The following is a 25401-nucleotide window of genomic DNA, read 5'->3' as shown; positions in this document are numbered from 1 at the left end:
TAATCTCTATTTCCAAACAGCAGAAATGGTTGTAAAATTAGGGGCTCTGTTCTACACACGCAGCACAGAAAGGCAGTGAGCAATGACTTGGGCAATGACAGAGTTGGTATTTTTGGGTCACATTAAATCCATGGAGGCTGGTGGGAGGAGCTATAGGAGGATGGGCTCATTGTAATAGCTGGAATGGAATGAATGGAACAGTATCAAACATCAAACATCAAACATCAAACATATGGAAACCACATGTTTGGCTCTGTTCCATTAATTCCATTCCATTACAATGAGCCCATCTTCCTATAGCTCTTCCCACCAGCCTCCACTGGTTAAAGTGTTTGCACATACTGTATCTATGCAAAGGCTGCGCCCATGTAGCTTCTACAAGCATTGTCCCGCACATTTGACCCAATAGTTGTGGCACAATAGATTCTTATGTGTATCTGAACGCACCGAAACACTAACAAAACTGTTGTGGCAAAAATAGAGAAGTAGATAGGCCTAACGTTAGTAGACTCATTATAATAATATAACAATTTATATACCATAATAACATGTACAATTCAATATACGAAAGCTCTCCATTATTAAATGTTGGCAGCATTCTGAAAGCCTTTCCACTAAATTAATTGAAATCCTGATTGGTAAGGAAAATTGCATTTTTCATATCTTTATCCATTCAACAGTCCTCCACAGTTTCACTTCCTGAAACTTTCCACAGGGTTGAAAATACAGAAGTTGCAAACAGCAATAAGACAAAATAAAATTTCACCTAGATATCTCTTCTCTTTCAGTCTCTTCAGAACACAACTTGAGCACAGTTACTGACTGAATAAGGTATATTAGCCTGGACATTAGGACATAGCTGACATTTATTAAAGCTGCAACATGTAACGTTTTGGGTGACCTGACCAAATTCACATGGAAATGTTAGTTATAGAGCTGTCATTCTTATTGAAAGCAAGTCTAAGAAGCGGTATATCTGTTCTATGTTCTTAAGTTTAGTTTTTTTACTTTCGGATTTGTACACCAGCTCCAAACAGCTGAAAACACAATAATTTTGGGTTATGGAAAATATATTTCACAGGGGTTTAGAGGTACAATGATTCTCTACACTCACCTCGCTTGTTTTGTTACAAACTGAAATTAGGGGAACTATTTTAGCATTTTAGCAACCAGGAAATGGTGGAGGGATTTCTGCATAGTACACCTTTTAAAGGAATAATACATATTTACATGTAAACTAAATCACATAGCTCAATTGTCCTGTTAATGGTGATAATGAATACAGGGAAATTGACTTGAGAGGGAATTATGGCCTAATGCTCCACAGGGCTCATTTATCAAACAACACTTCAGATTACTTATCGAGTGTCAGGGGGAGCCTGTCCAGCCATCAAACACACAGCGGACTATGCCACTTCATTTAGCATAACATTTCCACTAACTGGACAACATCATGCATGTGGTCCTGAGCAGTCATGAGATTTACGAGGCTAGAAAGCTTGTCTTTTGCCAAGAGGAGTCATATAAGCATTCTACCAATTAATCTACGATGGAAGTTTGACACATTTTAATTGCCAAGCATATATGCTGTAGAATGAGGGGCCGCCCAAAAAGTCCCCACCGGCTCCCTCTCTAATTATAAACTTCCTGCTTGAGTAATCACATGTCTTATTGTTTCCTAATTACCATTTTTACTATAAATTAAGCATTGCACTGCAGCGAGAGTGGCACAGAGCGGTGCATCAATACTGACATACACACAGAACCTTTCGAGAAAGCAATTCAACAGCTCCCCTCCTCTACCTCCCACTGTTATTGTTATCAGTGTGGCTTATTCATTCATTCTCACCCTCACACAATTTTTAAGGTATTAATTTGCTGTCTTTATCACAATGAGGGTCGTGTAAAGCACACTATTGGAGCAGTGTGAGAGATGACTATTTAATGGATGTGAAAGCCTGAAATTGCTCAGCATTCAACATCATTATAGGAGTCTTTTCAAACATAATAATGATGCCAGAACAGTATTGTTTTCAGCCATGCATGAAACATGGAATTATAAATATCCCTATTATAGTCATGAAATGAAAACAATGACTTCTCTTGTTTAAAGCTACAATCCTTAATTGAAACAATAACAAAGTGTTCGCAGAGACCTCTGTTTTAGTAAAAAGCTGAAGGATGGGCCTAGAGAAATGTAACCACTCTCAAATTCTTAAACAGAGCTACTGAATCAAGGACTGACCATCCATGTGTCACGTTCCTGACCTGTTTTCTGTTGTTTTGTATGTGTTTAATTGGTCAGGGCGTGAGTTGGGGTGGGTAGTCTATGTTATGTGTTTTCTATGTTGGGTTAATGGTTTGCCTGGTATGGTTCTCAATTAGAGGCAGGTGTGTGTCGTTTCCTCTGATTGAGAGCCATATTAAGGTAGGTTGTTCTCACTGTTTGTTTGTGGGTGATTGTTCCTGTGTCTGTGTATACCACATGGGACTGTTTCGTTTGTTCGTTCATTTTAGGTAGTCTGTTCCTGTTCGTGCGTTCTTCGTCTATATGTAAGTTCGTTTGTTTCAGGTCTGTTGCCTTCGTTTATTGTTTTGTAGTTTGTTCTAGTGTTTTGTCAGTGTTTCGTCTGTTAAATAAATTCAGTATGTATTCATCACCCGCTGCGCCTTGGTCCGTTCAATCACCACAAGACGAACGTTACAGAATCACCCACCAAACCCGGATCAAGCAGCGGGTTAACGGGCAACAGCGACAGCAGCAGTGGTTCAAGGAGGAATGGACATGGGAGGAGATTCTGGACGGAGAAGGACCCTGGGCAGAGCCAGAGGAGTGTCGCCGCCCAAAAGCGGAGCTGGAGGCATCTAAAGCGGAGAGGCGGCATTATGAGGCGCTAGCAAGGCAGAGCGGCTGGAAGCCCGAGAGGCTCACCCAAAAATTTCTTGGGGGGGGGGGGGCTAAAGGGTAGTGTGGCGAGGGCAGGTAGGACACCTGCGCCCACTTCCCATGCTTACCGTGGAGAGCGAGAGTACGGGCAGACACCGTGTTACGCAGTAGAGCGCATGGTGTCTCCTGTACGTGTTCATAGCCCGGTGCGGGTTATTCCACCTCCCCGTACTAGCCGGGCTAGATTGAGCATTGAGCCAAGTGCCATGAAGCCGGCTCTACATATCTGGCCTCCAGTACGTCTCCTCGGGCCGGTGTACATGGCACCAGCCTTACGCATGGTGTCCCCGGTTCGCCAACACAGCCCAGTGCGGGTTATTCCACCTCCCCGCACTGGACGGGCTACGGGGAGCATTCAACCAGGTAAGGTTGGGCAGGCTCAGTGCTCAAGGGAGCCAGTACGCCTGCACGGTCCGGTATATCCGGCGCCACCTTCCCGCCCCAGCCCAGTACCTCCAGTTCCAGCACCCCGCACTCGCCTTATGGTGCGTGGCCCCAGCCCAGTACCACCAGTGCCTACACCACGCACCAGGCTTCCAGTGCGTCTCCAGAGCCCTGTTCCTCCTCCACGCACTCTCCCTGTGGTGCGTGTCTCCAGCCCAGTGCCTCCAGTTCCGGCACCACGCACCAAGCCTCCTGTGCGTCCTCAGAGCCCTGTACGCACTGTTCCTTCTCCCCGCACTCGCCCTGAGGTGCGTGCCCTCAGCCCGGTACCACCAGTGCCGGTACCACGCACCAGGCCTATAGTGCGCATCGAGAGTCCAGTGTGCCCTGTTCCTGCTCCCCGCACTAGCCTTGAGGTGCGTGTCTCCAGTCCGGTACCACCAGTTCCGGCACCACGCACCAGGCCTACTGTGCACCTCAGCGGGTCAGAGTCGTCCGTCTGCCCAACGCCGCCTGCACTGCTCGTCTGTCCAGCGCCGTCTGAGCTGCCTGCCTGCCCAGTGCCGTCTGAACTGCCTGCGCTGCTCGTCTGCTCAACGCCGCCTGCACTGCTCGTCTGCCAAGCGCCGTCTGAGCCATCCTTCTGCCCAGCGCCGTCTGAGCCATCCGTCTGCCCAGCGCCGTCTGAGCCATCCGTCTGCCCAGCGCCATCTGAGCCATCCGTCTGCCCAGCGCCGTCTGAGCCATCCGTCTGCCTAGCGCCATCTGAGCCATCTGTCTGCCCAGCGCCATCTGAGTCATCCGTCTGCCACGAGCCATTAGAGTCATCCGTCTGCCCAGCGCCGTCTGAGCCATCCGTCTGCCCAGCGCCATCTGAGCCATCCGTCTGCCCAGCGCCGTCTGAGCCATCCGTCTGCCTAGCGCCATCTGAGCCATCTGTCTGCCCAGCGCCATCTGAGTCATCCGTCTGCCACGAGCCATTAGAGCCGTCCGTCAGTCAGGAGCCGCTAGAGCCGTCCGTCAGTCAGGAGCTGCCAGAGCCGCCAGCCAGTCAGGAGCTGCCAGAGCCGCCAGCCAGTCAGGAGCTGCCAGAGCCGCCAGCCAGTCAGGAGCTGCCAGAGCCGCCAGCCAGTCAGGAGCTGCCAGAGCCGCCAGCCAGTCAGGAGCTGCCAGAGCTGCCCTACAGTCATGAGCTGCCCTACAGTCATGAGCTGCCCTCCAGTCATGAGCTGCCCTCCAGTCATGAGCTGCCCTCCAGTCATGAGCTGCCCTCCAGTCATGAGCTGCCCTCCAGTCATGAGCTGCCCTCCAGTCCGGAGCTGCCCTCCAGTCCGGAGCTGCCATTCAGTCCGGAGCTGCCATTCAGTCCGGAGCTGCCATTCAGTCCGGAGCTGCCATTCAGTCCGGAGCTGCCATTCAGTCCGGAGCTGCCATTCAGTCCGGAGCTGCCATTCAGTCCGGAGCTGCCATTCGTCCTGAGTTGTCCCTCTGTCCTGAGCTACCTCTTTGTCCTGCGCTACCTCTTTGTCCTGAGCTACCTCTCTGTCCTGAGTTGTCTCCTCTATTTTAGAGGGGCGTTGGTGAAGGTTCCTGGACCATGGTCGGGGGCGAGGGTCGCCACTCAAAGGACGCTAAGGAGGGGGACAAAGACAGTAGTGGAGTGGTGTCCTCGTCCACCGCCGGAGCCGCCACCGCGGACAGATGCCCACCCAGACCCTCCCCTTGAGTTTTAGGGGTGCGCCCGGAGTTCGCACCTTGAGGGGGGGGGGGGGGGGGGGGGTTCTGTCACGTTCCTGACCTGTTTTCTGTTGTTTTGTATGTGTTTAATTGGTCAGGGCGTGAGTTGGGGTGGGTAGTCTATGTTATGTGTTTTCTATGTTGGGTTAATGGTTTGCCTGGTATGGTTCTCAATTAGAGGCAGGTGTGTGTCGTTTCCTCTGATTGAGAGCCATATTAAGGTAGGTTGTTCTCACTGTTTGTTTGTGGGTGATTGTTCCTGTGTCTGTGTATACCACATGGGACTGTTTCGTTTGTTCGTTCATTTTAGGTAGTCTGTTCCTGTTCGTGCGTTCTTCGTCTATATGTAAGTTCGTTTGTTTCAGGTCTGTTGCCTTCGTTTATTGTTTTGTAGTTTGTTCTAGTGTTTTGTCAGTGTTTCGTCTGTTAAATAAATTCAGTACGTATTCATCACCCGCTGCGCCTTGGTCCGTTCAATCACCACAAGACGAACGTTACACCATGATACTGAAATTGTAGTTTTAACCATGTTTTGAGGCTATATAATGTTTGTTTACATTTACTTTGTTTACGACGATTTGAGTAAAACAAGACAGTTGAACTAAGGCATTTACAAGTTAAGTTCTTTAAGAATCGATGGGTACAGCGTATTCGGAAAGTATTCAGACCCCTTACCTTTTTCCAAATGTTGTTACATTACAGCCTTATTCTAAAATTGATGAAATAAAATGTTTCCCTCATCGATCTACACGCAATAACCCAAGTTTTTATTTTTTTATTTTTAGCAAATGTATTAAAAATAAAAAACATCAATACTTTGTTTACATATGTCACACCCGGATCTGTTTCACCTGTCTTGTGTCACACCCTTCCTTGACCTGTCGTTTGCCTGCCCCCTGTTTTGTAAATAAACTTCTGTGATTCGAACTGTTTGCATCTTGGTCTTATCCTGAGTTGTGATAATAACAGAATTGTTCAGACCCTTTGTTATGAGACTCGAAATTGAGCTCAGATGCATCCTGTTTCCATTGATCATCCTTGAGATTTTTCTACAACTTGATTGGAGTCCACCTGTGGTAAATTCAATTGATTGGACATGATTTGGAAAGGCACACACCTGTCTATATAAGGTCCCACAGTTGACAGTGCATGTCAGAACAAAAACCAAGTCATTAGGTCGAAGGAATTGTCCGTAGAGCTCCGAGACAGGATTGTGTCAAGGCACAGATCTGGAGAAAGGCACCAAAACATTTCTGCAGCGTTGAAGGTCACCACGAACACATTTGTCTCCATCATTCTTAAATGGCAGAAGTTTGGAACCACCAAGACTTTTCCTAGACCTGGCCGCCTGGCCAAACTGAGCAATCGAGGGAGAAGGGCGTTGGTCAGGGAGGTGACGAAGAACCCGATGGTCACTCTGATAGAGCTCCAGAGTGACTCTGTGGAGATGGGAGAACCTTCCAGAAGGACAACCATCTCTGCAGCACCCAACCAATCAGACCTTTATGGTATTGTGGCCAGACGGAAGCCACTCCTCAGTAAAAGGCACATGATAGCCGGCTTGGAGTTTGCCAAAAGGCACCTAAAGGACTCTCAGACCATGAGAAACAAGATTCTCTGGTCTGATGAAACCAAGATTGAACTCCTTGGCCTGAATGTCAAGTGTCACGTCTGGAGGAAACCTGGCACCATCCCTACGGCGAAGCATGGTGGTGGCAGCATCATGCTGTGGGGATTCAGCGGCAGGGACTGGGAGACTAGTCAGTATCGATGGAAAGACGAACGGAGCAAAGTACAGGGAGATCCTTGATTAAAACCTGAGCCCTGACTTGAACCCGATCGAATATCTCTGGAGAGACCTGGAAATAGCTGTGCAGCTATGCTCTCCATCCAACCTGACAAAGCTTGAAAGGATCTGCAGAGAAGAATGGGAGAAACTCAGCGGCAGGGATTCAGCGGCAGGGACTGGGAGACTAGTCAGTATCGATGGAAAGACGAACGGAGCAAAGTACAGGGAGATCCTTGATTAAAACCTGAGCCCTGACTTGAACCCGATCGAATATCTCTGGAGAGACCTGGAAATAGCTGTGCAGCTATGCTCTCCATCCAACCTGACAGAGCTTGAAAGGATCTGCAGAGAAGAATGGGAGAAACTCAGCGGCAGGGATTCAGCGGCAGGGACTGGGAGACTAGTCAGTATCGATGGAAAGACGAACGGAGCAAAGTACAGGGAGATCCTTGATTAAAACCTGAGCCCTGACTTGAACCCGATCGAATATCTCTGGAGAGACCTGGAAATAGCTGTGCAGCTATGCTCTCCATCCAACCTGACAGAGCTTGAAAGGATCTGCAGAGAAGAATGGGAGAAACTCCCCAAATGCAGGTGTGCCAAGCTTGTAGTGCCATACTCAAGAAGAGTCAAGGCTGTAATCGCTGCCAAAGGTGCTTTAACAAAGAAATGAACAAATGGTCTGAATACTTATGGAAATGTGTTATTTCAGTTTCTTTTCATAAATTTGCAAAAATAAATGTTTTGCTTTGTCATTATGGGGTATTGTGTGTAGATTGATGAGGAAAAAACACAATTCAATACATTTTAGAATAAGGCTGTAATGTAACAAAATGTGGAAAAAGTGAAGGGTCTGAATACTTTCTGAAGTATTATGTTTCAAATTTAGTCAGAAAGTTGTTTACATTGCAAGTTAAAGCGTACTGTTAGCTAGCTAGCTCACACCGACAGTGTCACAAGCAAAGCATCCCAACACACACCTCCTCCATCACACCTCCTCCTCCATGCTTCATGGTGGGAACCACACATGCGGAGATCATCCGTTTACCTACTCTGTGTCTAACAAAGAAATTCCATTATTTGTTATTTTTATCTCTTATTTTTGGGGGTATTTTCTTAACTGCATTGTTGGTTAAGGGCTTGTTAGTAAATATTTCAATGTGAGGTCTACACCTGTTGTGTTCGGCGCATGTGACAAATACAATTTGATTTGATTTGACAAAGACACGCTGGTTGGAACCAAACATCTCAAAATTTCCACCAGTCTAATGTCCATTGCTCATGTTTCTTGGCCCAAGCAAGTCTCTTCTTCTTATTGGTGTCCTTTAGTAGTGGTTTCTTTGCAGAAATTCGACCATGAAGGCCTGATTTATGCAGTCTCCTCTGAACAGCTGATGTTGAGATGGGTCTGTTACTTGCACTATATGAAGCATTTATTTGGGTTGCAATCTGAGGTGCAGTTAGCTCTAATTTCTGCAATTTCTGAGGCTGGTAATTCTAATGCACATCCTCTGCAACAGAGGTAACTCTGGGTCTTCCTTTCCTGTGGCGGTCCTCATGAGAGCCAGTTTCATTCTTAGTGCCTCATGGTTTTTGCGACTGCACTTGAAGAAATTTTTAAAATTCTTGACATTTTCCTGATTGACTGACCTTCATGTCTTAAAGTAATGATGGACTGTCATTTCTCTTTGCTTATTTGAGCTGTTCTTTCCATAATATGGACTTGGTATTTTACCAAATAGGGCTACCTCCTGTATACCACCACTACCTTGTCACAACACAACTGATTGGCTCAAATGCATTAGGAAGGAAAGAAATTCCACAAATTAACTTTTAACAATACAGACCTATTAATTGAAATGCATTCCAGGTGACTACCTCATGAAGCTGGTTGAGAGAACGTCAAGTCAAAGGGTGGCTACTTTGAATTATGTAAAATCAAAAATATTTTTTGATTTGTTTAACACTTTTTTGGATACTACATGATTCCATATTTGTAATTTCATAGTCTTGATGTCTTCACTATTATTCTACAATGTAGGAAATAGTAAAAATAAAGGAAAACGCTTGAATGACAAGGTGTATCCAAACTTTTGACTGGTACCTTAGGTCAAAAGCATCTTCATACTTTTTGTGTTGAAAATATGCATATTTGGATTTATATACTCAACATAAATATTTTTTTTGGTGTGAATACAAAACAGATAAACAAACATGTTTTCCCACTGTACAGCAACAGTTTTTTTCTACCTATCCCAGAAAATAAACCTGGGGTTATTAGCATTGCAGACAGGGTTGGGGAGTAACAGGTTTACATGTAATTCGTCACATGTAAGGGATTGCAAAAAAACAGTAACTGTAATCCGTTACTTTACCAGCAAAAATATTGTAATCAGATTACAGATACTTTTGAAAACTAGATGATTACTTAAAGGATAACTTTTAAAATCAGAAAGGATGTTTGCGAAAAAAATCTTTGAGACTTTTCTCAACGACTATACGGATATCACTTATTCTTGATATCTACATAGAGCATTGATGTGAATCACACTGCTGCTCTCTCAATTAGCTATTTGCGCCTTATGGATTGTGGTTGTTGTGGATGGCTGTTCACAAATCTAAATGTGTATTTGAACCCAATAATGGTTGAATTCAAGAAGTTTAAGCTGCCTATCAATCATTATTTTTGAAACCAGTGGACAGCCAGTGAAAAATGCGCTCTTGCAACAGCTGCATAGTGCGGAAAAACTACGCAGTTTTTAAAAGAAAAATCTAATTCATGCTGATAAAAAAATTATCTTTAGGCCTAATGCTCAAACTCGCACACTTTTGATGGGGCAATCTGTAGTTGCTACATCCATTTTTTTATTTATAAATTATATATATTAATGTAAAGATATAATTTATCGTATTATTATATCTAGTAGAAAGTGATTGGTTAGAAGAAGCCTACATAACCAACCCATGAAGTAATGGGTTGGCCAGCTATGTAAACTTTAACATTGATTTATCATGCAATAGATGTCGTTCAATTGGTAACATACATTTTTGTCTTCTTCAAAGGCCTCTTAAGGGGAAACTAATCTAAAAGTAACTGAACGTAATCATATTACTTTACTGAGTTTGAGTAATCCAAAAGTTATGTTACTGATTACAATTTTGGACAGGTAACTAGTAACTGTAACGGATTACATTTAGAAAGTAACCTACCCAAACCTTATTACAGAACATTCACATAGAAATGGTGTAGAACTGGCATAATTCTGTTTCATGTAGAATAGTGATTCTTGTCAGCTATGCATCATCTGCAACATTCAAAATGTTTCAAAAATGTTAACCAGTTTTAATTCAATATAGCTATCGGTGATTAATGGGTCATGTTCATTTGTCACCTAAAGGACTAACATGTACTGAAACAGGGAGGGACCTTCTGGTCTTGTCCAATAAAAAAACATTCATTTGTTTACAGTTACAAAGTGCTTTAAAACGTTTTCCGTTCTGTGCCCTAATGAACACGACCCTGGTTATTTGAACTTGGCACCTGGTGCTAGCTGGTGATATGCTTGCATACCTTCCCGTGGGCTTCATCTTCAGGCTGGACGTCATTGGGGTTGTATGGCTCTGAGGTGCTGACTGAGGTCTCTAATCCAGGCTTCATGGAAGGGGTTGGTGGGACAGACTCAGCTTTGTGGAAGAGACTTTCTGTTCCATAACCGAATGCTTGAATGGAATTTCCTGTGGGGGCAAATGATAAAGTCATTTGTCTAGACTGTCTTCCCACTGTTGGGGCAGCTGACAGTCAGCCCTAAGTCAACTTTTTGGTCCTCTGCCCAATTGTAGGGTGTGGGTGTTGATCTTCCTTTTGCTTCACTACCATTTGCACTGTTCAGTTTGAGACTGCTAAACTTAGTCAGCTGCCTGCATGTTTTATTGAACTTTACCTACTACACCCTACAATGATATACTGTACATCACATGATTATCACCTTATCATTTTGGACAACAAAAATGTGCTATAATATACCTCTTTATCTTAGAGAGTAGAGAAAATATCAGCCGCATACAGGATGTTCATCCACAGACACCATGGCCAAAGCCTTTGACTCATAACAACACTCACTCAAACCTTTCATGTTGCAAAAAGGGTTTTGGTCAATTTACGACAACAACATGGCCAAATAGCCCTGTAATGTCTGCACTCGAGTTGATGAGCCCTATTTGTTTGCCAGTAAGTATCCAGCAACATCTCACTGTGAGATGGAATCTTTTAAAAGCAAATAAATGAGCCTGTGAAGTGAACACAAAATACTCTGCAGGGGGAGGGTGAAAAATACATCTCCAGTCAGCTTTGCTGATGGGTGGGGGTAAACCAGGACAAAGTACCTTTTCACTCTGCTTGTCCATTTGAACAGAACACATGTTTCTTTCTGTTCAGGCAGAAAGAAGGCAAACCGTGTAATTGCTTGGCAACCACCTCCATTATAAGGTCACCATGCAGAGATGACTTTGAGTAGATTTATGTGACTGATCAGATTCAGAACATTCTCAAACAAAGGTAAATATTTCCCCCTTTTGGAGACAACAGAGAGCAGTGACACATGCAAAGAGAGCTTGCATGCACCGCGAGCACACCCAGCCCCACACACATGCACGCGTACTGTACACACGCATAGCATAGTAAAGGCAGAATGGACTTCAGATTTCTTATGTAAAGACATTCCATGGGGTGCTTGGATATCTCAGCCTTGGGTTGGTAACAAATCTAGGACGAATGACAAAACTATGAAGAACATAATTCTTGTGATTTCAAAAAGTATTGTAAATTATCTTAATATGCTGGCCAAGTTAAGACGAGTCTTGTTTTTATTATGACACGAGTCCTGTTTTTGTTAAGACAAGAGTCTTGTTTTTATGCATATCTTTGCTGGGGTGGAAAGATCATCCAGAGAAGTGCTAGGGGAATAAACTAATAAATCATCAAAGTTGGCTAGAGGGCTCCTTCAGCGGATGCTTTTATGCATCCAAATGTTCTACCGAGTGATTAAGCTCATTGTCGACAGCAATTCCATTTTTTTATGACTTCAGATAAGTTTTTCTTAACCCTATTGCTGTTACCTGCAGGGATGAGGCTGAATACGATTAGCCTGTTGTCTAATTTGACATAACATGTTCCATCTCTGTGGATTTATGTCCCCCCACTTAGTGTATAAGAGCAAAGCTCCATCTATTTCAGTTTATCTTATCCAGTTCCCCTTGACTGCAAAGAGGAGATGCTGCATTTCTGTATTATTTCCCAAGAAGCCTCCTCAGCTACAAGCCTCATCCCTCATCTTGCAGACTCAGCTAAAAGTGCACCACGGCAATCTATTGAAATGGTCTGAAAGCATTATCCACACAATGGAACATGTTAAAAGCACTGGTATTGTGTACTTCTGATGATATTGCATGGTACAGCACAATGGTGTGGCGGTAGCCTTGATATTTGCCTAATAAATGGTGCCATTAGGATGCTTTCTCTATCCTTTCACATTCCCATGTCAAGTTATTTCCATTCAATGATCTCTTTTCTCATACACTAATATTTAAGGTTAAATTCGCACACTGTATATAGACTTTCTTTAAAAAAAAAATGCTCTATTGTGTTATTGACTGTATGTTTGTTTATTCCATGTGCAACTCTGTGTTGTTGATTGTGTGTTGTTGTTTGTGTCGCACTGCTTTGCTTTATCTTGGCCAGGTCGCAGTTGTAAATGAGAACTTGTTCTCAACTAGTCTACCTGGTTAAATAAAGGGGAAATCAAATAAAATAAAAAATAAAAATCTGGAAATGACAGGCAAATAATTGCTCTATCCCATAATCTGAACAATGATTGAATATTGAGAAGTAATTACTTGACAAGAAATGGCTCACAATGGTAGGTAGGTATGTCAAATCCCGGGAACTTTCAATAAATTCCCTGTTTTCCCCGAAATGCTGGTTGGAGAATTCCCGGAATCAGGAGGGAATAAGCAGGAAATTCTGGAATCCTCCAACTAGGGTTTCTGCAACCCTAATCTTGTCATTTCAAACCAAACACAATCAGAGGTCAAATAGGACTATAAAGGTTGATTCTAGCAATGAGCTATGAAAAGAAAGGAACAGTCATCTAATATTGTGAATGAAATAACTGCTACAAGACCAGTCAGTCAATATTACCCATATACCCCACACCTCACAGTGCCGAGAGATATCGCCTTTAAACATTTTTTATATGTACACGGTGCATTCGGAAAGTATTCAGACCCCTTGACTTTTTCCACATTTTGTTACGTTACAGCCTTATTCTAAAATGGATTAAATAGGTTTTATCCCCTCATCAATCTACACAATACCCCATAATGAAAAAGCAAAAACAGTTCCTCTCAAGCTCTGTCAGGTTGGATGGGGAGCGTCGTTGCACAGCTATTTTCACGTCTCTCCAGAGATGTTCAATAGGGTTCAAGTACGGGCTCTGGTTGGGCCAATCAAGGACATTCAGAGGCTTGTCCCAAAGCCACTCCTGCGTTGTCTTGGCTGTGTGCTTAGGGTCATTGTCCTGTTGGAAGATTAACCTTCGCCCCAGTCTGAGGTCCTGAGCGCTCTGGAGCAGGTTTTCATCAAGGATCTCTCTGTACTTTGCTCCGTTCATCTTTCACTCGATCCTGACTAGTCTCCCAGGCCTTGCCGCTGAAAAACACCCCCACAGCATGATGCCGCCACCTCAATGTTTCACCGAAGGGATAGTGCCAGGTTTCCTCCAGAAGTGACGCTTGGCATTAACCTGTTTGGGCTGCAAGGGGCAGTATTGAGTAGCCAGATAAAAGGTGTCCATTTCAAACGGCCTCGTACTCAATTCTTGCTCGTACAATATGCATATTATTATTACTATTGGATAGAAAACACTATCTAGTTTCTAAAACCGTTTGAATTATTTCTCTGAGTGAAACAGAACTCATTCTGCAGCACATTTCCTGACCAGGAAGTGGAATGTCTGAAATCGATGCTCTGTTCTTCTTCCTGCCTATAAATGGGCACAAGACCTATTAGTATACATGCACGTCATACACCTTCCTCTGGGTGTCAAGAGGCTGTGAGAGAAGAAATTAGGTGATTATCTTGGTCTGAGATGGAACACATCATCTTGGAATGACGTGTCCACCATTTTCGGTACTCTGAAGAGCGCGAGCTGGACAGTGGGGTTGCCTTTTGTTTAGCTGCCGTAATAGGCGACTACAATCTCCGGCTTTGATTTTATTTGATACATGTCACCATATCATCGTAAAGTATGTTTTTTCAATATAGTTTCATCAGATTATTGAAATTTTTTCGGGAGTTTTGCCGTGTTCCGTTCTCTTCCGTTTGTTGACATGGAGAGTGTCGTGCCACCCGGCTAGCGCGCTTGCTAAATGAAGAGGGAAAGTTGCCGTTCTGAATCCAAACAACGACTGTTCTGGACAAAGGACACCTTGTCCAACATTCTGATGAAAGATCAGCAAAAGTAAGACCCATTTTATGATGTTATTTCATATATCTGTCGTAGTCGCCGGCGCCCAAGTGTTTCTGGCTATTGTGCTAAGCTAATATAACGCTACAATTTTTTTTCGCTGTAAAACACTTAATAAATCGGAAATATTGGCTGGAATCACAAGATGCCTGTCTTTCATTTGCTGTACACTATGTATTTTTCAGAAATGTTTTATGATGAGTAATTAGGTATTTGACGTTGGTGCCTGTAATTATTATGGCTGCTTTCGGTGCAATTTCTGACTGTAGCTGCAATGTAAACTATGATTTATTGTCACGTTCCTGACCTGTTTTCTGTTAGTTTTGTATGTGTTAGTTGGTCAGGACGTGAGTTTGGGTGGGCAGTCTATGTTTTCTGTTTCTATGTTGGTTTAAAGGGTGACCTAATATGGCTCTCAATTAGAGGCAGGTGGTTTTCATTTCCTCTGATTGAGAGTCATATTAAGGTAGGTGTTTTCACACTGTTTGTTTGTGGGTGGTTGTCTCCTGTGTTAGTGTCTGTCTATGTTGCACCATACGGGACTGTTTCGGTTTGTTTGTTCATTTTGTTCGTTCGGTTTTTATGTAGTCATTTCCCTGTTCGTGCGTTCTTCGTGTTACATGTAAGTTCTTACGTCCAGGTTTGTCTACATTCGTTTTGTTGTTTTGTTAGTTAATTCAAGTATAGTTCGTTTTTTGTCTTCGTTGTTTCGTCTTGTTTAAATAAATCATGTCATTTCACAACGCTGCGTCTTGGTTCAATCCATGCTCCTCCTCTTCGGATGAAGAGGAAGAGGAGAGCCGTTACAGAACCACCCACCGATCCAGAACCAAGCAGCGTGAGTTCGAGCAGCGGCCAAGAGATCAGGACTCATGGACTTGGGAGGAAGTATTAGAGGGAAAAGGACACTGGGCGCACATTGGGGAATATCGCCGCGCTCGTGAGGAGATGGAGGCAGCGAGAGCCCAACAGCGGTGGTATGAGGAGGCAGCAAGGAGACGTGGATGGAAGCCGGAGAATCAAGCTCGAGACCGGTTTTATGAAGGTACGCGGCTAGCACGGAAGCCCGTGAAGAAACCCCAAAAATTTCTTGGGGGGGGGGGCTAAGAGGTAGTGGGCCAAGGGCAGGTAGGAGACCTGCGCCCACTTCCCAGGCTAACCGTGGAGAGCGGGAGTACGGGCAGACACCGTGTTACGCAGTAGAGCGCACGGTGTCTCCTGTATGTGTGCATAGCCCGGTGCGGGTTATTCCACCTCCCCGCACTGGTAGGGCTAGATTGAGCGTTGAGCCGGATGTCATGAAGCCGGCCCTACATATCTGGCCACCAGTACGTCTCCTTGGGCCGGCATACATGGCACCAGCCTTACGCATGGTGTCCCCGGTTCGCCTACATAGCCTGGTGCGGGTTATTCCACCTCCCCGCACTGGTCGGGCGACGGGGAGCATTCAACCAGGTAAGGTTGGGCAGGCTCAATGCTCAAGGGAGCCAGTACGCTTGCACGGTCCGGTATTTCCGGCGCTACCTCCCCGCCCCAGCCCAGTACCACCAGTGCATACACCACGCACCAGGCTTCCAGTGCGTTTTCAGAGCCCTGTTCCTCCTCCACGCACTCTTCCTATGGTGCGTGTCTCCAGCCCAGTGCCTCCAGTTCCGGCACCACGCACTAAGCCACCTGTGCGTCTCCAGAGTCCTGTACGCACTGTTCCTTCTCCCCGCACTCATTCTGAGGTGCGTGCTCTCAGCCCGGTACCACCAGTCCCGGTACCACGCACCAGTCCTATAGTGCGCTTTGAGAACTCAGTGTGTCATGTTACCGCTCCCCGCACTAGCCTTGAGGTGCGTGTCTCCAGTCCGGTACCACCAGTTCCGGTACCACGCACCAGGCCTACAGTGCGTCTCAGCCGGTCAGAGTCTGCCGTCTGTCCAGCGGCGCCTGAACTGCCCGTCTGCCAAGCAGCGCCTGAACTGCCCGTCTGCCAAGCAGCGCCTGAACTGCCCGTCTGCCAAGCGGCGCCTGAACTGCCCGTCTGTCAAGCGGCGCCTGAACTGCCCGTCTGTATTGAGCCTTCAAAGCCGCCCGTCTGCCATGAGCCTGCAAAGCCGCCCGTCTGCCATGAGCCTACAGAGCCGTACGCCAGACAGGAGCCGCTAGAGCCTTCCGCCAGACAGGAGCCGCTAGAGCCTTCCGCCAGACCGGATCAGCCAGAGCCTTCCGCCAGACCGGATCAGCCAGAGCCTTCCGCCAGACCGGATCAGCCAGAGCCTTCCGCCAGACCGGATCAGCCAGAGCCTTCCGCCAGACCGGATCAGCCAGAGCCGTCAGCTAGCCATGAGCGTCCAGAGCCGTCAGCTAGCCATGAGCGTCCAGAGCCGTCAGCGAGCCATGAGCGTCCAGAGCCGTCAGCTAGCCATGAGCGTCCAGAGCCGTCAGCTAGCCATGAGCGTCCAGAGCCGTCAGCCAACCATGAGCTGTCCCTCAGTCCAGAGCTGCCATGTATCCAGAACTGCCCCTCAGTCCAGAGCTGTCTCTCTGTCCGGAGCTGCCCTTCAGTCCGGAGTTGCCCCTCTATCCTGAGCTACCTCTCTATCCTGAGCTACCTCTCTATCCTGAACTACCTATCTGTCCTGAGCTACCTTGTCCCGGAGCTGTCCCTTATTTTGATGTTACCCGGTATATTAGGTGGGTGGAGTAAGAGGGTGGTCATTCTGAGGGAGAGACGTAAGCTGGGATTGACTATGGTGGGGTGGGGACCTCGCCCAGAGCCTGAGCCACCACCGTGGTCAGATGCCCACCCTGACCCTCCCCTAGACTTTGTGCTGGTGCGCCCGGAGTTCGCACCTTAAGGGGGGGGGGTTATGTCACGTTCCTGACCTGTTTTCTGTTAGTTTTGTATGTGTTAGTTGGTCAGGACGTGAGTTTGGGTGGGCAGTCTATGTTTTCTGTTTCTATGTTGGTTTAAAGGGTGACCTAATATGGCTCTCAATTAGAGGCAGGTGGTTTTCATTTCCTCTGATTGAGAGTCATATTAAGGTAGGTGTTTTCACACTGTTTGTTTGTGGGTGGTTGTCTCCTGTGTTAGTGTCTGTCTATGTTGCACCATATGGGACTGTTTCGGTTTGTTTGTTCATTTTGTTCGTTCGGTTTTTATGTAGTCATTTCCCTGTTCGTGCGTTCTTCGTGTTACATGTAAGTTCTTACGTCCAGGTTTGTCTACATTCGTTTTGTTGTTTTGTTAGTTAATTCAAGTAAAGTTCGTTTTTTGTCTTCGTTGTTTCGTCTTGTTTAAATAAATCATGTAATTTCACAACGCTGCGTCTTGGTTCAATCCATGCTCCTCCTCTTCGGATGAAGAGGAAGAGGAGAGCCGTTACATTTATACCTGAAATATGCACATTTTTCTAACAAAACATATGCTATACAATAAATATGTTATCAGACTGTCATCTGATGAAGTTGTTTCTTGGTTAGTGGCTATTTATATCTTTATTTGGTCGAATTTGTGATAGCTACTGATGGAGTAAAAAACTGATGGAGTAAAAAAAGTGGTGTCTTTTGCTAACGTGGTTAGCTAATAGATTTACATATTGTGTCTTCCCTGTAAAACATTTTAAAAATCGGACATGTTGGCTGGATTCACAAGATGTGTACCTTTCATATGCTGTATTGGACTTGTTAATGTGTGAAAGTTAAATATTTAAAAAAAATATCTTTTGAATTTCGCGCCCTGCACTTTGAGCTGGCTGTTGTCATAAGTGTACCGGTGTCGGGCTGCAGCCATAAGAAGTTAAAGCCTGATTGGTGGAGTGCTGTAGAGATGGTTGTCCTTCTGGAAGGTTCTCCCATCTCCACAGAGGAACTCTGGAGCTCTTTCAGAGTGACCATCGGGTTCTTGGTCACCTTCCTAACCAAGGCCCTTCTCCCCCGATTGCTCATTTTAGCCGGGCGGCCTGCTCTTGGAAGAGTCTTGGTGGTCCAAACTTCTTCCATTTAAGAATGATGTCCAATCAAAATTTACCACAGAAGGACTCCAATCAAGTTGTAGAAGCATCTCAATGATGATCAATGGAAACAGGATGCACCTGAGCTCAATTTCAAGACTAAGGTATTTCTGTTTTAGTTTTCGCTTTGTCATTATGGGGTATTGTGTGTCGATTGATGAGGAACAATTTTTATTTCATCCATTTTAGAATAAGGCTGTAATGTAACAAAAAGTGGAAAAAGGGAAGGGGTCTGAATACTTTCCAAATGCACTGTATATAAACAGACCCCAAATCTACCTACCTAACAGCTAAAATATGTTAGATGTGCCAGTTCTCTTTCAGTTTAGAGGGAAAAACACTACAGATTTGAATGGTGGTGCCATTAAAATCATATCAGAAGTTGTCTTGTATGTGTTACAAAATGTATTTTGAAGGCAAGTTGGACTCACTCAAGCAGGTGTTCTCTGTGAAGTCCCTCAGAAAGCTCTCACACTCCTCTTCCTGGTTCCCACTTCCTTTACAGGTGCACCATGGGGAGACAGTCCAGTTGTTGTAGCTGCCATCCACATAATTTGGAGTCATATCCGTCCCTATGGAGGTGAGAATAAAGCTGCAGTTACAGATAATTCACAGGTCACTAATGGATAATAATGGACTACATTTACTATAAACAGCATACCTACCTACACAGGCTTACAGTATGTTACTAATGGCGATGGTGCCTACATTGTACCATGGAGCTAGGGGGGGGTGAATTAACAGTAGTATGCTGATTGATGCTTGTTTCAGATGTGGAGTGTCAATACGGAAAGAGCTAGCTGGTCATATTAGTTTACAAAGATATTACCAAAAACAGATGTTCTGTTGGATAATGCTTTCAGGAGAGGAATGCTGTATTTGCGGAAAACACATCATACTGTGTAATCCAGAACAACTAACAAGAGTAAGTTTACACTAGAGATGTCTGACACATTTATAGTAACTATCAACAATTACAGATAGGTGGCAGTTGGAAAGCTATTACTATGCCACCCCTAAAGAGTATTTTAAGGTCACTTAAAGTAGTAAAAAATAACTCCTATCATTTACCGCCTTCATTGTACTGAATAGTGTCAACACATTACTAAGGTGCTTTAAAATGTCTACTGGTATGGAAGGATGTCTTTGCGACGTACATTTTCATTTTTCTATTTGAAGAACATTTACTATACAAGTAAACAGATGGTAATTAAATGTTTCAATGAAGTAACACTCTCACTGTCCCATCATCACCTCCACTCAGCCACTGATGTAAAATATGTTTAGGGGAAGAAACAGAGGAGGGGTATGGGTATCACTTAACCTAAAGTCTGCAGGTATTGTGCATTATAATGTGATTATAATGAATTATAACACTTGTCATAAGCATTTATTAACACCCTAAAATGTATAATTATCATCTCCAATGATCATGACAAAATAACAGACATATTGAGCCAGTAGAACATGTTCTGTCATAGGGAGATATGACATTATATAAGCCTTAAAATAAGCCATTATAAAAGCTCATACATACAGTATAACAACTAATAAAGCATTATACTTGCAGGCTTTAAGTCAAGTTTTACCGGGGTAGGTAGCCCAAAATCCCCTGCACTCACCAATGAGGCCAGCGTAGGATGCCAGACAGGCCTGGTAGTTGTCCTCATTTGGGCAGCTGCTGACTGTGTGCTGAGTCACCATGCAGTTCATGTGGAAATCGGCCAGTCTAGACCTGCACACAAACAAACACAGTGAACTACATCATCAACACACACCCTGGAAGTGCGCTTTTTGCTATGATCAGATTGCTCATAGTTCAACATAATCAGACCTTGGTTCAAATACTATTTAAGGTATTTAAATCACTTTCAAAGACATTTGGAAGTAAGTATTTTGATATTCTCTATTTGAAAACACATGTAGTTGGATATTGGAATGTATTTGGAAATACACTTGGAAAGTGTTGGCATGTATTTTGAAATACAAATACAAACTTCTATGCATTTGAACTGATGTCTGTTTGGTATTTTAATTTTCTTTTGGGTAAACAAGTAGTAGGCTTTTTATAGGAAATTATTTGAAAATACTTCCAAAAAATTACAATGTAGTTGTTTCGGGCCACATTATCTGAAAATACTCAAATACACTTATTCATTGACTTATACAGCCTGAATTCAAAATTGATGAATTGTTGTTGTTTTTAACCCATCTACACACAATACCCCATAATGACAAAGTGAAAACATTATTTTAGAAATGTTAGCAAATGCATTGAAAATTCAATACAGAAATATCTCACTTAGATAAGTATTCACACCCCTGAGTCAATACATGTTAGAATCACCTTTGGCAGTGATTACAGCTGTGAGTATTTGTGGGTAAGTTTCTAAGAGATATGCACACCTGAATTGTACAATATTTGCTCATTACTCTTTCAAAATTCTTCAAGCTCTGTCAAATTGGTTGTTGATCATTGCTAGGCAACCATTTTCAAGTCTTGCCACAGATTTTCAAACAGATTTAAGTCAAAACTGTAACTCGGCCACTCAGGAACATTCACTGTCTTCTTGATAAGCAAGTCCTGTGTAGATTTGGCCTTGTGTTTTAGGTTATTGTCCTGCTGAAAGGTGTATTCATTTTCCAGTGTCTGGTGGAAAGCAGACTGAACCAGGCTCTCCTCTAGGATTTTGCCTGTGCTTAGCGCCATTCCACTTATTTTTTATCCTGAAAAACTCCCCAGTCCGTAACGAATAAAAGCATAGCCATAACATGATGCAGACACCACTATGCTTGAAAATAAGGAGAGTGCTACTCAGTAACACTTTATATTCAGGACAAAAAGGGAATTGTTTTGCCATATTTTTTTCAATATAAATTTAGTTCCTTGATGCAAACAGGATGCATGTTTTGTTTCTGTAAAGGCTTCCTTCTTTTCACTCTGTCAATTTGATTACAATCACAGCCATTAAACTCGGTAACTGTTTTAAAGCCACCATTGGCCTCATGGTGAAATCCATGAGGCCAAAGGACTTTGTATCTTTGTAGTGACTGGTTGAGTTGATACACCATCCAAAGCGTAATTAATAACTTCGCCATGCTCAAAGGGATATTAAATATCTGCTTTTTCTATTTTTACTGATCTACCAATAGTTGCCCTTCTTTGTGAGGCATTGGAAACTTCCCTGGTCTTTGTGGTTGAATCTGTGTTTGAAATTCACTGTTCGACTGAAGGATCTTACAGATAAACTATTATTGCACACAGAGTGAATACATGAAAGGTATTATGTGACTTGTTAAGCAAATTTCTACTCCTGAACTTATTTAGGCTTGCCCTAACAAAGGGGTTGAATACTTATTGACTCAAGACATTTCTGATGTTCATGTTTTATTAATTTGTAAACATTTGAAATACATTATTCCACTTTGACATTATTGGGTATTGTGTATAAGCCCGTGACCCAAAAAACATCAGTTTAATAAATTTTAAATTCTGTCAGTAACACAACAAAATGTGGAAAAAGTCAAGGGGTTGAATACTTTCTGAAGGCATTGTATATAACAAATAATCAAATACAGTATTTGAACCCAGGTCTGCACATAATACAACAAGGCCGTGATTCAATCTGATTGTGCATTGTCGACAATGCAGCTTTTGAAGGTAATTTCCAATTCAGTTCACATATTCTGTGTTTACCGTGAATGCGCGTTCAACGAACACGGGAACATTGCCTTTAAAACCTGTATTGTCGACAACGCTCGATCGGATTGATCCCCGGCCTTAGTTCAGAATCAGATAGCATTGAACTAAGCTTCCCATAGAATCGGTCAACTGTCAACTAATCAGGTGAGGGACGGCTCGGGTTTTGGCAACACTTTTCTCAAAACAGCTGAAATTGTCCCTGAAATAAAAATGGAGGATGGTGTACAAATTCAGTTCTGGTTTACGCCAACAGGTATCATGCATAGCAACCAATGTGATAACGTTAGAATATTGGTGAGATTTTGGGGGGGTGGGTGTCATGCATCATAATAACAGTTGAGATAGATATTCGCAGTGTCAAGATTTGCTACACCATGACCGGCCCCACATATGCATCCATGTGCGCCATCATGTGCATTATCATTTTGTCTATCCCCACCAAGCATGGTCATGACACACAGGTTAAAATACCAAAACAACTGGGAATCAATTATATTCATTTTGGGGCTGGTCGAAACACACATTCATGGACATTTAGCTAGATAGCTGTTGACAGCAGTTTGTCCTGGGAGATGATCATTGGGTTGTTATTTTACCTTACATGCATACATGGTTCTCTTTTAGCTGATTCTTTGCAGAATTTGCAGAGTCATACAAAACTGTTTGTTTCTCTACTCCAACAATGAATCCACTGATAAAAAGGGAAACCTAGTTAGTTTTTAATTAGTTATCTTTGATTATGCTCTCCTCATTCATCTTTCAAGTACCCACGTGGGTTTGTATCTTTGTGAAAATCAATAACGTGATGGAAGAGGTGGGACTTGCAGCGTGTCGAGCGTCTCAACTACAACCGAGGTCTATTTTAGTGTTCGGCAATGCAGACGCTCATTGACAAGCAGTGTGGATGAAATGATTGAATAACATGTACACATTTATTTTGCAACGCTACTTTTCTGCCAGCTACGTGCTTATCATGGCCATCTCAAGTGTACCCCAACTTGGTTCTTAACTGAAAAAGTTGATAAAAATAATGGTTTTGTTTGTATGTTTATGATAAAAGTTTAAATGTGTTTATGCCTGGAGGGTGGGATCTCCAATCCAGTTAAGTAGGTTTATTGGAGTAGTGTGTGTGCACAGTTGTTCTCTCTTTCCACATCACTGATGCCCACTAAGATGGAGTGATTCACTCGCACTCGTGCCCTCCCTTTTCAACCATGACTTATTAATTCTGCCCAACGCCTTTCTGCCTGAAGATCAAAGGTAATGCTTCTGGTTTTGTAGCCCTAAGTGAACATGCCTTGCTGCATACAGTCTTGCAGCTTAATAAAGCTGTTTCAGCATACTGTCGACTGGTAGATGTGAAATCTTAGGCAGAAGTTGAGATGCTTTGAGGAATTGAGATACCGTAAAATTTCATTTAAACGCCAAGTCTCAAATAGTCACCTGTCCCTTTTAAAAGCCAGGCAACGGCACATATTTCAGGAAATAAACACCTGTTTCAAATAAACGCCGGGTCGAAATGAATTGTTTACGAGGTTACCATGAATTGTTTATGAGGTTTAATGTTTCATTTGTTACATTAAATAGTTCAGTAATGATTCAGAATAATCCTGGCAATCATCCGCCAATAAGAAACTGCTAGCCATTGGCTGCTAACAGCTGAGAACTGATTGCTAACTGGCAAGCACAAAAACAATCAACAACTTCGGGAGTACAGACCTCCAGAAATCGGATGATCGCCCTCTAGTGGCGAAAATTGCACAGTCAGAACTGCCGGAAATACAGTCAAAGAGGAGAATCTTTTTTGTTTTGTTTATACTAACACAAAATAAATGTGACACAGTATGTAAAGGATAGCACATTGGTGCAGGATATGAAGGAATTGATAAAAAAGCTGGAAGTGAATGCTGGAATTAAACAATGAACTATGCAAATGAGCAAAAGCTGTGTGCATTAAGGATGAAGCCTGGCTCAAATAGAAGCCTGTCTCAAATAAGTTTGTGTTGTGTTCGGTGATTTCAGCAAATAAACTCCTGGGCTATTAATTTAAGTGTTATGGTAGTTGAGGTGTATTGGAATGCATCGCATATCCCTGTTAAAGTATTATGAAAGAATATAGTATAACAGTCCTATGCTAATTATCCTCTATCCTCCGTATCACTGAGAAGTGAGATGCTGAGGATTTGTCTGGAGAAAATGATGACGTAACACTCGCTGCAGCCTGGATGCACAGAATAGGCCGCGAGCAAACCCACTCTCCCTTACTTCATTACTCTGGCTCCATCTCGTTCCGCCCCCCATCAAATCACCCCGAGAGGCTCTCAATGTGACATGTTGCGAACATCACATCTAAGCCTTGTTTCAGGGAGAAGGGCTTCTTGCACCTCTTTCCACCTCGCCTCTACAGAAACCCTCTCTTCTTCTTCCTCTCTGAGTGGAACAAATGACTTGTTCCCTAAAACATCCCATCACAGGATTTGATAGAGAGAAACAGACGTGTGCGGAGACAGAGAAATCCCAGCCTAGTCACAACGCGTCCTCTGTGTTATACATCTGTAGAAACGAAAAAGGAATCACTAACACTTTCCATGTTGGTGTTTCCGTGGACAACCTGTTCATTTTTTCACAAGTACTTTGGACAACAATATGTGTCTGCACTAGGGGTTGAAGCTATGGAAAGGGACTGCACATTTTTAGAGTAAGGCCTCTCAGACAATGACAGTTTAAACACAGTAATTTAAAGTTTAGAAAGGTGTCCTGAGTTTTCTGGACAATAGTGTTCCAACATCAAGACGCAGCACATTTCATGGCTTCCACATCTTTTCCATTATACCTTGGCGGAGTACTCGCTGCTGAAATTACAGGCTGTCTGCCTCTCAGAGTTGTATCGCCATTTCAGACACTCAGCCCTGGGAAGTGGCAAAGGGAGCCCCCGTAGAGGTAGACTGCTTTCAAATATTTGCTGCTTCAAACACAGTAATTTGGTCAGTGTTGAGTGCCTATCCATCTTGCTCCAACGTAATAGAAAACTAATGGCTTTTAACATGGAATCATATCCCTTATCGCCACCAATGACAAACATTGAGTCAAATCAGATGAATGTCTAAGAAACATTTCCTCATGATGGAAGCGAAAATGTATCACAGCTATCAACTGCTAAGATATGGTGGCTGTAATAGCCTCTCAACAGCAAATGTCTTGGGAAAATGATATCTTTGTGAAACATCCTCTCTGCAGTTACTGACATTTTTTACCATTTCAGTAATATTGGACATCATTTTAGATTTCCTGGATAAGCGCTACGATTATAATTTTAC

General features: G+C 43.6%; 1 protein-coding gene across 1 annotated transcript in view; it reads right to left on the bottom strand.

The window, feature by feature from the left end:
- LOC120063553 (GDNF family receptor alpha-2-like) overlaps positions 1–25401 on the bottom strand; it is a 105222-nt gene that overhangs the window by 7338 nt on the left and 72483 nt on the right. Inside the window, exons 5-7 of the mRNA XM_039013910.1 lie at positions 20004–20116; positions 18813–18953; positions 10429–10592 (exon numbers count right to left, since the gene is read on the bottom strand). Of these exons, the coding sequence (XP_038869838.1) occupies positions 10429–10592; positions 18813–18953; positions 20004–20116 (418 nt within the window). The remainder of the gene's footprint in view (positions 1–10428; positions 10593–18812; positions 18954–20003; positions 20117–25401) is intronic.

The sequence above is a fragment of the Salvelinus namaycush genome, chromosome 18 (genome assembly GCF_016432855.1).
Source record: "Salvelinus namaycush isolate Seneca chromosome 18, SaNama_1.0, whole genome shotgun sequence".
Classification (NCBI taxonomy): domain Eukaryota; kingdom Metazoa; phylum Chordata; class Actinopteri; order Salmoniformes; family Salmonidae; genus Salvelinus; species Salvelinus namaycush.
The sequence above is the reverse complement of the archived record's forward strand: the minus strand, read 5'-3'. Positions and strand labels throughout refer to the sequence as shown.